General features: G+C 39.0%; 1 protein-coding gene across 4 annotated transcripts in view; it reads right to left on the bottom strand.

Annotated features, from left to right (window-relative positions):
• brpf3b (bromodomain and PHD finger containing, 3b) overlaps positions 1-13,209 on the bottom strand; it is an 84,736-nt gene that overhangs the window by 11,657 nt on the left and 59,870 nt on the right. For all 4 annotated transcript variants that reach the window (XR_011955391.1, XM_072563563.1, XM_072563564.1 and 1 more), the window contains exons 8-10: positions 7,989-8,519; positions 7,649-7,754; positions 488-594 (exon numbers count right to left, since the gene is read on the bottom strand). Coding sequence is in view for 3 of the 4 variants with exons in the window: in XM_072563563.1 (XP_072419664.1) it covers positions 488-594; positions 7,649-7,754; positions 7,989-8,519 (744 nt within the window). In the remaining variant the exon portion in view is untranslated. The remainder of the gene's footprint in view (positions 1-487; positions 595-7,648; positions 7,755-7,988; positions 8,520-13,209) is intronic.

Raw genomic sequence — 13,209 nt, 5'->3', positions numbered from 1 at the left:
TGGGGATTTTTGGTTAAAAGTCAGGGTTGCGCTATACGAGGCAAGTGAGAAATGGATGAAATTTTGGCCAAAAGCCAATGTTTGGCTTTTACACCTGATTAATACTTGAATATTTAGAGAAAAAGTTATCTCATCACAATAAACAGCAAACTGTTTTCTTCCCCCCCCAAACTGTGTTGGCAGAACTCTTTCCACTTTTATGCAATACAGTGATGCATTTTAGTGTAATTTGCAACATTGCATAAATTGCATGAAAGTTAAGATGATATATGGCTCACTTAGTTTTTCATGAAGGTAACTCATGCCAAAATGTAGTAATGGACCAATTGAGCAGCAGCAGAATTAGAGAGACTCATTTCCTTTAACCTTTTAGCAAGCTTCAAATTGCTGCATTAGGAATATTTATTTCACAGGCAACTATTTATTGCAATTTTTATTTTTACATTATTAACACTTAATGGGAAGTTCCTACTGCTTTGTAATGTACCTGATGCATTGTAATCGCCACAAGACACATCCCCATTACCATTGTCAAGATAATGTGCTCGAACAAGAGCTGGCTTCCCTCGACTACGTTTGGGTGGAGACAGGCCACTGAAAGAGGACAGAAAATAAGATATAAAAATGAGAAAAGTACTCCAAGTTAACAGATGCAAACCTATTTTAAAGCTTATTTTTGAAGCTATCAATCACAATTGTGAAGTGGCATGCTATTGACTATCATGTAATTGACTATTATCTTTACTTGCATGCCAATTAATGAAAACCAATATTATTTAGAGTTTTAGCTTAATAAAAACATCTCTAGGCACTTTGCTGGAATGTTACAAAACAAAGTATGATGTCACATAAGGAGATATGTGGAGAGAAATGCAAATGTTTGGTCCTTCATCACAACCACCTGATGAAGAAGCGGCGCTCCGAAATCTAATATACTTCCAATTAAACCTGTTGGATTATAATCTGGTGTTGTACGATTTTTAACTTTCTACACCCCAGTCCAACACCGGCATCTCCAAATCTTACCATGCTGCAAGCTTTCTACAATCCTACAAGAATACAGAGCAGTGAGACCCTGGACTGATTTGAAGAATGAGTGTTTTAAAGTCAAGACGTAACTTCACAGCAGTCTATAAAGAGCTCACTGTGTTGGGAATTATAGATTATTAATGTTAGACAACTTGCTAACTAACAAGAAACAGAGACAGGATAAATTATTTTCATTTGAAAATATATATATTATGAATTATAAAATATAAATTATTTCTGAGGTAGCAAATTGCAACTTGTGGAGTGCTGCAGGCATCAGCAGTATTTACAATCTATATTAGTGACTTGAAATAAGGGATAGATTGCACAGTGGCCAAATTTGGTGACAATACAAAGATAGGTAGCAAAGCAACCTTTGTGAGGATGATGCAATGATATAAATAGATTGTGTGTGTAGAAGAATAGAAAAGCAGATTGTTATATATATACACAGAGAGAGACACTATAGAATGCAATGGTCCAGAAGGATTTGGGCATCCTTTTAAACAAATCACAAAAAGTAAATAGTTCAGTATGCTTTTTGGAAGGAAAATAGATTTTATTCAATGGGAGATAGGAGTTTTACAGCAGGGAAATTTTACTGCAAGTGTGCAAGGCACTGGCAAGGCCAACAGCCCGGTTTTGATCAGTGCACTAAAGGACAGACACATCGGAAATAGTTCAAATAAGGTTTACTGGATTGATTCTTGGGAAGAAGAAGCTGCCTAATAAGGAAAGATTCAGCACATTGGATTACATTCTTTAAAATTTGGCAATCTTATTCAAAACATAAAATTCTGAGGAAACTAAATGCTGAGATGTTTCTGTTCATGGGGAAGTCTAGAATTTTTGGGGGGGGGGGGGGGGGGGGGGGGGAAGACAGAGTTTCAAGAGATTTCCCATTTGGATCGGATAGAAGGAGGAAATTTGTCTCAAAAAGGTTAGGAGTTTGGAATTCACTTTCTCAGTGAACAATGAAAGTTGCATCAATATATTCAAGGCTGAGTTAAACAGATTTTTGATTTATAATGGAGTTAAGAGTTACGTGGGCCAGCAGGAAAGAAGAATTGCAGCCACAATCAGATCAACCACAATCTTACCGAATAGCGATGAAAGTACAAGAGGCAAATAACTTCTGCTATTTTTTATGACCTTAGTTTCTGAAGTAGTCAGAAATTTTGCTTAATGTATTTTGTCAATGCATGGGAATCCACTAAGCCATTTAAATTAATTTGGCAGAGTTACCAGAAAATAAGTACTGTATATATGCATGGAAAGGTCAATCTCATAAAAGTCAACCCCTTATTTTTGGCCAAAAAATCTTGTATTTTCCATTTAGATTATGTAAACATCGACACTACTATATCACATTATAAATCTCTTACAAAAGGAAACTTGCATGTTCCCATTACCCCACTTAAACAAAATCGCATTCATTCATACCGATAACTCTACTCATCGTTCTTTGTTTACTATATTGCGTCTCTATTCATAACTCTACTTAGTCGACTTGGTTTACTACAACATGTTTTGATTCATTCATTCAGACTGGTACTAAGTCTATCGGTACTTATCACACTTTGTTCACTAAACATCCAAAGGTTAATATCGTTAAAAAGTTAATTGTTTTAATTGTGCCATTATATCTGAATAAAAGTGAGATATATTAGCTACATATATCTATAGTTCTTTGACAACTTTGTTAATGTTGCAAGGTTCATAACATACAAGAGTAATAGGGGGGAACTGGAAGAATTTGGCAGGATGGTTCAAGATGCTTACACATTCAGAATTTTAAGTGTGCCATTATACCAGGCCATGACAATGTTGAACAGTGTGATTTTGCAGGATTTCAATGAATCCATGACATGTAAATTTTCGTACTGGTATGGATAAATAAAATTTACTTTCAGTAATTCATTCTTGTTTCTCTTCCTTTTATCCGGTAATTACATTTACCGTAATTCATTGTTTTTCTTCTTTACCCAGGATTGGTTAAGCAGTCAAATCAACTTCTGCTGATAATACAGTGTTTCGAACTGCAGCATGAATTTCAGCCCCTCAAAACTAGTGCCTGTGTAATAGTCGACCCTATAAATTGAACCTTTAAAAATAGTCTCAAGTGTTCAACTTTTACATGAGTATGTTTTAAAAAAAGGAACTCATATCATGTATGTTTAAATCTGGCTTAACTTTGCTGCTATGTTAGATTCAAATTGTTGATCCTTTCCATCATATATCCAGACATTGTACATTTTTCTTCAAATTAAAAGCAAATTAGATATTTTCAATACACAGAATCACTCAACATGAATATATGAGCAGTATGTGCATCATGGCATACTGGGCTACTATACACAAGACATTACAACAAACTAGCATAACAGAACATAAGCATACACAGGAGGAGGTCAGTCTGCCCATCATGCCTGCACCAGTTGACAAAGATCTGACTACATTAATCCCATTTTCTGGCTTTTGGCTCATAGTTTAAGGCAACACAAGTAAATATCTAAATACTGCTTAAAATGTTAGGAGTTTCTGACTCAACCAGATTTTCGGGCAGCAAGTTCCAGACTCTCACCACCCTCTCAAAAATTTCCATTCAACTTTCTTCAGTTTTCTACACCTTTCCTTAAATCTATGCCCCCAGCTATTAACCCCTCAACTAATGGAAAAAGTGTTTTTCTGTCCACCATCTCTACACCCCTCAATCTTAAACAGCTGTGTCAGATCCTTATCAATCTTCACTGCTCCATGGAAACAATATCAATCTCTCCAACCTTTCCTCATTTCTCAGACAAGCTGTATCCTGGTAAATCTCCTCTACATCCTCTCCTAATACAATCACATTCTTATATAATGTGGTGACTAGAACCATATGTAGTACTCCAGTTGTGACCTAATCAGTATTTTGTACAGTTATGGAATAACCTCTCTGCATTTATAGCTTATTTCACGGTTAATAAAGACAGGTAACAATATGCCTTAGTAACCATATTATCTATCTGCCCTGGCAACCTGAGGGATCAGTGGATACGTACACCAGTACTTTCCAGGGTTCCACCATTTATATTGTAATCCCTTGTCTTGTTAACCCTTCCTAAGTGTATTACTTCACACTTTTCCAGGTTAAATTCCACTTATGAAGTCAGAGTTGAACTGTTGCAGAAAAAACCCCACGGTCCAACTCATCCATGTTGACCAGACATCTTAAATTAATCTAGTCCTATTTGCCAGCATTTGACCAATATCCCTCTAAACCATTCCCATTCATATACCCATCCAGATACCTTTTAAATGTTCTAACGGTACCAGCCTCCATCATTTCCTGTGGCAGCTCATTCCGTACATGCACCATCATCTACATGAAGAAGTTGCCCCTTAGGTTCCTTTTAAAAATTGTTCCTCTCTCACCCTAAACTTACGCCCTTTAGTTTTAGACTCCATTACCCTGGGGAAAAGCCCTTGAACTATTCATCCTATCTATGCCCTAACGATTTTATAAACTTCTATAATGTCACCCCCATCCTCCGATGCTCCAGAAAAAAAAAAGTCTCAGCCTCTCCTTATAGCTCAAACCTTCCAACCTTGGTAACATCTTGTAAATCTTTTCTGAACCCTTTCAAGTTTTACAACATTCTTCCAAAGCAGGGAGACCAGAATTGCACGCAGTATTTCAAAAGTGGCCAAACCAATATCTAGTACAGACACAATATGACTTCCCAACTCCTATACTCAGCACACTGACCAATAAAGGTAAGCATACCAAACTGTCTTCACTATCCTAACTACCTGCAACTCCTCTTTCAAGGAACTATGAACCTACATTCCAAGGTCTCTTTGTTAAGCAACACGCCCCATAACCTTTACATTAAATGGGCAAGTCCTACCCTGATCTACCTTTCCAAAGTGCAGCACCTCACATATATCTAAATTAAACTCCATCTGCTACTCCTCGGCCCACCGGTCTATCTGATTAAAGTCCCATTGTAATCTGAGGTAACCTTCTTGGCTGTCCTGTACACCACAAATTTTCATATTATCTGCAAACCTACTAACGATACCTGTGTACATATCCAAATCATCTATATAAATATCAAGCAGCACTGGACCCAGCACCGATCCACCATTCTTCCTGCAATTTACTGCCATCCTCTATGCATTATTTACCCACCCTATGAATTTTCACATTATCTCCTACACATTAAGTTGCAATTCATTAATGTACACTACAAACAACAAGGACACCAGCATAAAACCTAATGGAACTCCCATGCAAACAGACATCCAATCACAGAAATATCCTTTCATCATCACCCTGTGCTTCTCAGCCAATTTTGGATTCAATGTGCTGTCTTGCCTTGGATGGCATGGGAATTTACTTTCTGGATCAGTCTGCAATGACTGAAATTATCAAATCTATGCTGACTATCCCTGATTGATTGGTGGCTCTCCAAGTGGAGATGTATTCTCTCAGAATTCTCTCATAACATCCTGACCATTGAGGTTAGACTGACATGCAGGGGGAGTCGGGTGGAAGTCTAAAATTCACTGCCTGAAAGGGTGGCTGAGTCAGAAACTTATGCAACAATTAAGCAGCATTTCAATATTCGCTTGTGTTGCCATTGCTTCCAGAAGACAAAGAGCTGGAAAATGGGATTAGAATAATTAAATGTTTGTTGAACAACATAGGCATATAGTTGTCTGGTCTCCTTCTGTGGCATAAATGTCCATGAATGATAAGAATAGATGATGGAGATCTGTGAACAGCAAGAAAAGGTCAATGTACTATGCTAAATAAGTCACCTATTTTAACATTGGTTACTAGTATAGCTGGGGGGGAAAGTGAGGACTGCAGATGCTGGAGATCAGAGCTGAAAATGTGTTGCTGGAAAGGCGCAGCAGGAGCAGGAGAATCGACGTTTTGGGCATGAGCCCTTCTTCAGGAATGAGGAAAGTGTGTCCAGCAGGCTAAGATAAAAGGTAGGGAGGAGGGACTTGGGGGAGGGGCATTGGAAATGTGATAGGTGGAAGGAGGTCAAGGTGAGGGTAATAGGCCGGAGTGGGGGTGGGGGCGGAGTGGTCAGGAAGAAGATTGCAGGTTAGGAAGGCAGTGCTGAGTTCGAGGGATTTGACTGAGACAAGGTGGGGGGAGGGGAAATGAGGAAACTGGAGAAATCAGAGTTCATCCCTTATGGTTGGAGGATTCCTAGGCAGAAGATGAGGCGCTCTTCTTCAAACCGTCATGTTGCTATGGTCTGGCGATGGAGGAGTCCAAGGACCTGCATGTCCTTGGTGGAGTGGGAGGGGGAGTTGAAGGGTTGAGCCACGGTGTGGTTGGGTTGGTTGGTCCAGGTGTCCCAGAGGTGTTCTCTGAAACGTTCCACAAGTAGGCGGCCTGTCTCCCCAATATAGAGGAGGCCACATAAGGTGCAGCGGATGCAGTAAATGATGTGTGTGGAGGCGCAGGTGAATTTGTGGCGGATATGGAAGGATCCCTTGGGGCCTTGGAGGGAAGTAAGGGGGGAGGTGTGGGCGCAAGTTATGCATTTCTTGCGGTTGCAGGGGAAGGTGCTGTGAGTGGACGTTGGGTTGGTGGGGAGTGTGGACCTGACGAGGGAGTCATGGAGGGAGTGGTCTTTTCGGAACGCTGATAGGGGAGGGGAGGGAAATATATCCCTGGTGGTGGTGTCCATTTGGAGGTGGCAGAAATGACGACGGATGATACGATGTATATGGAGGTTGGTGGGGTGGTAGGTGAGGACCAGTGAGGACTAGTATAGCTGACCTTAATTTCAATTTTAAAAAAATATTGTTGATACTCTTAATTTAATCTGCAGTGGAATTTTGCATGCAAAATAAGAAAATAAAAGTGCTGGAAAATTAAAAATTTTTCTTACTTTCTGCAATTAAGTGTTGGCATGAAATGTTTCAAAGATGTAGGTACAATTTTTGTTCAAGTTCAAACTTCCTCTACCACTGCAGATATCAAGCCAATCATGTTGCAGTGAGGTAAATAAGGTTAGATATTGCCCAGGATTCAGGTCATTACGTATTTCAATATTTGAGTCACCCCCAAATGAAGAGGAATAACGATGTCATTTCCTGTACTAGTTGCTCTTATAGCATTAAAAAAGTCAACTTTGTTTTAGTTATAATAAAAGCTACTATATCTAAGCACTGGAGAAATTCAGCCGGTCTGGCAGCATCTGTGGAAATAGAAACAGAGTTAATGCTTCAAATCCAGTATGACGCTTCTTCTTAATTAAAGAGCTGTGTTGAAATTGAAATACTAATTGTTTTTCTCTCTCTACAGATGCTGGCAGACCTGAGCTTCACCAGCACTTTCTTTTTATTTCAGATTGCCAGCATTTAAGATATTTTGCTTTTTATTTTAGCTATTATTGTAAGTTCTGTACACAGGCAGAAGTGAAAAACTCAACTCAGGCTGGGCAGAATTTCAACCTGCACTTTAGAGGTGAAACAAACTTTCGAACCACCAGTTCCACTCAATTCCCAAACAAGCATAAACATTTACTTAGCCTTAATTATCACAAAGTTTACTCCACACATGAAAATCAACATAACCTCAACACTTTCAGCTTTTAACAATTACCTGTTACTGTCAAATGCTCCATTGCTTCCAAGACTAGAACTACACTCAGAATCTGAGTAGCTCTCAGCATTTAACTGGGAGTGTTTTCCAAATCCATTCGAAAGCCCTGTACAAAAAAATATGAAGAGTTTTAACAAAACAGCCTTCAGTGCAGAACAATTATTTTTTAAAAAACCCAAAAGACTGACTTGCCTTGCTAAGTAACAGCTAATGACTGACCATTATGCAGTATTTGAAGTGGCAGCAAAGAAATCTATGTACTACAATTTTAAACTATTCAAATAAGGAAGTTCAGCTGCTTACAGAACTTCCAATGAGAAAAGTAACAAAAAAGGATTACCTAGCTCTGCAGGTGTGCAAGGAGATTTCTCACTTTCACTATCAGAGCTACAGCTCAGACTTTGAGGTCGTTTCCTTGACTGACGTCGACTCTGTAGTTTTGAGTGTGTCCCTGGCGAAGCATTCAGTGGCAACTGCTCAGTTTGGTGCTGGCTGTCTCCATTCTCCATTGGCTGACCACAGCCCTTCTGTAACTTCATGCCATTTTTGGCCTTTCTAAAGAGAACGGATGTACGCCTGCCCACTTCATTGACTGACTGAGCGGTTGTGTCCGAGGTAGGGAGAGCTAGTCCATTTACACCACTGTCACTGAGCAGACGCTGAAGAGTATGTGAACCAAGGGTTTCCTTTTGTAGAGTTTTTCTGTTCAGGACATCACTGTCAGATTTAATTCGTTTGTGTAGTCTGCTGTGTGCCCTGCTCTCACTCACAGGTTTGAGTGTAGGTGGATCTGTGTGGGTTTCAGAGTCTGAGGGTGAAGGTGCAGGTCCAGTAGGTTCTAATGTGGGTGGCAGTGAAGATTTTGAGTCCTCTGTGAGGAGGAGGGGAAAAAAATAAAACAATTAAACACATTTCTCCAAATTTATATTCACTTTGGGTTTCTTCAGGAAATGAACCGTTTCCTAAATGAAAATCACTTTCTAAATCATTAAATGATTGATTATTCTGAATACTGAATCAGTGACTAATCAAACCTTGACACAAAAGATCTTAATTACTTAAAATTATAATGTCATTTTTAAACAAGTGTTCTTCCATATGAAAGTTGCTATAATTCTCGCAGAGACAGCAGTAATACATGTACAGCAGGTCCCCGATTTATGAACATCTGACCCATGAATGTTTTAGTTTTTAGATTACTTACACAGTGTGGAAACAGGCCCTTCGGCACACCGACCCTCTGAAGAGAAACCCACCCAGACCCATTTACCCCTTCACCTAACACTACGGGCAATTTAGCATGGCCAATTCACCTAACCTGCACATTTTTGGACTGTGGGAGGAAACCGGAGCACCTGGAGGAAAGCCACGCAGACACAGGGAGAATGTGCAAACTCCACAAAGACAGTTGCCCGAGGCGGGAATTGAACCCGGGTCTCTGGCGCTGTGAGGCAACAGTGCTAACCACAATGCCACCATGCTGCCCTGAATGCTCATATTTAGCAACTTCACACCATACAAAGGTCTACTAATTTTAAAGATCTGACATACAAACATTTCATCATATGTAGGATCAGCTATTTTATATTATCTTGCATTGTTTTCCAACTTACATAATTGACTTGTGAATGGAATCAAGAACAGAGCCCATTCGCAATTTGAAGATTGCCTGTACTATGTTGCTCTGTGTAGGGCTGCAAATTTCAAAGAACTATCTCCCAAAGCTTTGCACATATCAAATCTAAAAACATGGGAGCAGGTCTTCAACTTGTGGTTTAAGCATATACTCAATTTGGATGATTCACTGTCAGTCATGGATAACAGAAATGTGGATGCTTTCTATAACAGACTATATAATCCACAGATTCAAATCTACTCCATCATCTTTCATTTTATCTATTATCTTCACATAGCTACTTTTCCATCTCTCTTCCCCTGCCCAGGCCCCTTTCCTACCTACCTAAGCTGAACAGGCAAGATTGCCTCTCCATCCCCCATTACCCCATTACCCCACACTCTCATTGTTACTCTGACCTCTTCTGTTTCAATCCAGACAATCAACCCCTGCACCCTTCTGCCGTCGTAACTGCCATTGCCCTTTACACCATTCCAGAATGATTGGCAAGAGACTATAGGCTCATTCACTTTTTCTTTTCCATCCTCACACTGCTATACAGTTACCTCAAAGTTTTGTTTGCTTTCAGAAGTCAGTTTTAAGTTAATTTGGCCCAAAAATAAGCCACTGCATAAATACCCCTCATTCTGCTTTTCTCAACTTATCTCTGGGAAACAGTCATCATGAAGTAGAATGTTTACATTTCCTGTCAAAAAACACATGGTCAAGCCTCAAAATGTAATTTTCATTTTGAAAATTAAGCTAAAATTAGCATGAGGAAGGCAATGTTTCAATATGAAACATATTCTGAAGTTTATAGAACATAAGAGCTACAACAGGTGTGATTATTCAGACTGAAAATTTTCACAAAAAAAAAGCCAGCATGTGTTTTAAAAAAGTTATTTGAAAACTTTCCCTCTAATTTTGTTAACTATGTTTTTCAAAAATGTTACAACATAAAGAAAACCTCAAGGAAAATATCCACGTGAGCTGAATAAATGGCACTGATGCAAACTGGAAAAAATAGCTATTGCAGTTTGTCAAAGCTAATACCAATTACTATTCTGGACAAAATAATCAAACCCTAGTCATTGAGATGTTTAAAATTTTCAAAAGGCATGGCTTTTTAAAAAAAAACTAATATGTTTAAGAGTCTCAATCACGCACTCAGGATGTCCCAAAGCACTTTATATTTGACATCCAATGACTTCCTTTTAAACTATAGTCGCTTTTGTAAGAAATGCAACAACCAAGTTAAAAATGGTAAATTCCCAAGTGAACAGATAATCTGATAAAACACAGCCTGTTTTCACTGAAGCTACTTGAGGAATAAGTTCCAGATTTTGTGTGCTAGTCAGGTTATTCAGGTTATTTTGTAATTAATTTTTGGAAGTTTTACAATCATGCATTTCAATCACACTTTCCAAATCCGCTTTGGTTTCTTGCGGTTTCCAAACTTATTAATTGGTTTGTCAATCAAAGAAACTCAAGATTATTTTCCTGTGCTATACTGTTCTACGTTCTGCCTGTAAATCTACAACTCTGATCAGTAAAGTTGCCAAAACAAACTGTTGCAAATATTTCTGAAATACTTTTGTGGAAGTCTTTCATCTGGTTTACATATCACTTGAACAAAGATGTTTTATACATGCTTATTTCTGCAAAGATTTTATCAAATGGAAGCCACTCTACTTGAAAAGCGTGAGCACGGAATTCACACAGCTTTCCAGACCAATCAATGTCAACTAAAAGATTCAAGTTGCCAGGTTACATTTGCCAGCCTGCAGTTGTTCTTTCAACTTTTGAAATGTTTACAACTGACATTAATATGCATTGAGCCTGCCAGGGCTCAGTGCTTATAAACCCATTCTCTCCATAATCTGGTGTGTCGCTTGGACATTTACTGACAAAGAAATTCCCAAGAAAACTATTTTTAAAACCACTGAAGCCAACAGCATTTTTTTTTTATACAATTATCAAGTAAAAGTAAAAATGTAAACTCTGAAGACATTTCAGTAAAAGAAACTGACACAGTTTTCAAGGGGTTGATTAGTTTCTTACAATATATAACATCTGATTTTCAATTTTTTTGATTCTAATGGCATTACCACCACTGAATACCATACTAACAAGATCCATTACCATTGACCAGAAACTGAACTGTACGAGTGACATAATTATTATGGCTATAACAGCAGATCAGAGGGCTAGGAATTCCACGGCGAGAAACTCGCCTCCTGTCTCCCTAGTGCCTATCAATCAATTACAAGGCACAAGTTTAGAGTGTGATGGAATATCTTCCATTTACTGGTATCAGTGCAGCTACAACATAAGAAGCTTAACCTAAAACATGAAACATCCGAATCATTGTTGATTTAAAAGGGTGGCACAGTGACTCGGTGGTTAGCGCTGCTGCCTCACATCGTCAGGGATTCAGGTTTGATTCCAGCCTCTGGTGACTGTCTGTTTGGCATTTGCACATTCTCCCTGTGTCTGCGTGGTTTCCTTCTACAATCCAAAGATGTGCAGGTTAGGCGAATTGGCCATGCTAAATTGCCCATAGTGTTCAAGGATGTGGAGGTTAGGTGCATTAGGCAAAAATAGGATAGGGGAATGGGTCTGGATGGGTTACTCTTTGGAGTGTTGCTATGGACTTGTTGGGCCAAAGGACCTGTTTCCACACTGTAAGGAATCTAATTCTTGACACCATCCAGGACAAACAAGCAGGTGGGGAGAAGAACACAGCAAGCCAAGCAGCATCAGGAGGTGAAGAAATCTTCAGGATGCAGGTTGGGTGTAAGGGAAGCTGTAAATAATGGGGTAGGGGTGGGGAAGGGTTTGGGTGGGGAGAAGGGCTAAGTGATGAGGTAGTGATAGGAGAATACAGATAGAGGATACAACCTGGTTGGTCAATGGGAGGAATGAATAGGTTGGTAGCTGGAAGGAAGGGTTGATGAGAGGAATGGGAGGTAAGGGGCTGGAAAGGGAGTCAAGGGATGGGCAGGGAGATTATTTGACTGACATTTCACCTGCACCTTCAATATTCATTCTCTTTACCACCAATACATAGAGGCAACAGTGTGCACCATTTACTTGATGCACTGCAGCAACTCACCAAACTATGTCAACCTCATCTTCCAAACCTGCAACCTCTACTACCTAAATGGACAAGGATAGCAGGTGCTCGGGAACATCACCACCAGCAAGTTCCCTCCAATTCACAGACCATCCTGACTTGAAACTATATTGCCAATCCTTAACAGTCACTTCGTCAAAAATCCTTGAACTCCCTTCCTAACAGTACTGTAGGTATTCCAACAACCCCCAAGGACTACAGTGATTCAAGAAATCAGATGACAACTACATGCTTCAAGACAATTAGGTTTGGGGAATAAATGCCAGCCTCGCCAGTAATAGCCATGTTTACTTGAACTCACTAAAGAAAACTTTAAATGACAGCTTTCAAAGTGGAGTATTTATTCCATGTAATATATTCTGTAAAATACCAATTGTATGCTTTTAATTTCATGGATAATTTGACGTGTAAGGTCATCAACAACTTCTGGAGGACTGCACTATTGATCAAGATCAGACAGAGGTTCTAAAAGAAGTCCAGAAAGTAGATATTTAGCCAATAGATTTTATTTGAAATGCACTACATACTGATATATTTTAGATTCATATTTCTTGTCCTTCACCATTAAATACTGCTGGTACAACTGTATTTATGCCCTTATTTATAGGAAGGAAAGAACTATTTATTTCCCAGAAATCAATCCAGAATACTTCTCTGACCATAACTAAAGAGATCTCTTACAATTTCACTCTGAAATCCTTTCAACATGCAAATTCATTTTGAGCACATATATATCCACATGTAAATATGCAGTCAATTTCTTGATTTTCTGATTACATTCAATAAATTTTGTAGACTATGTTGTAAGAA

Source organism: Chiloscyllium punctatum, chromosome 45 (genome assembly GCF_047496795.1).
Source record: "Chiloscyllium punctatum isolate Juve2018m chromosome 45, sChiPun1.3, whole genome shotgun sequence".
Lineage (NCBI taxonomy): Eukaryota > Metazoa > Chordata > Chondrichthyes > Orectolobiformes > Hemiscylliidae > Chiloscyllium > Chiloscyllium punctatum.
Note: the sequence above shows the minus strand (reverse complement) of the source record. Positions and strands in the feature narration are given on the sequence as shown.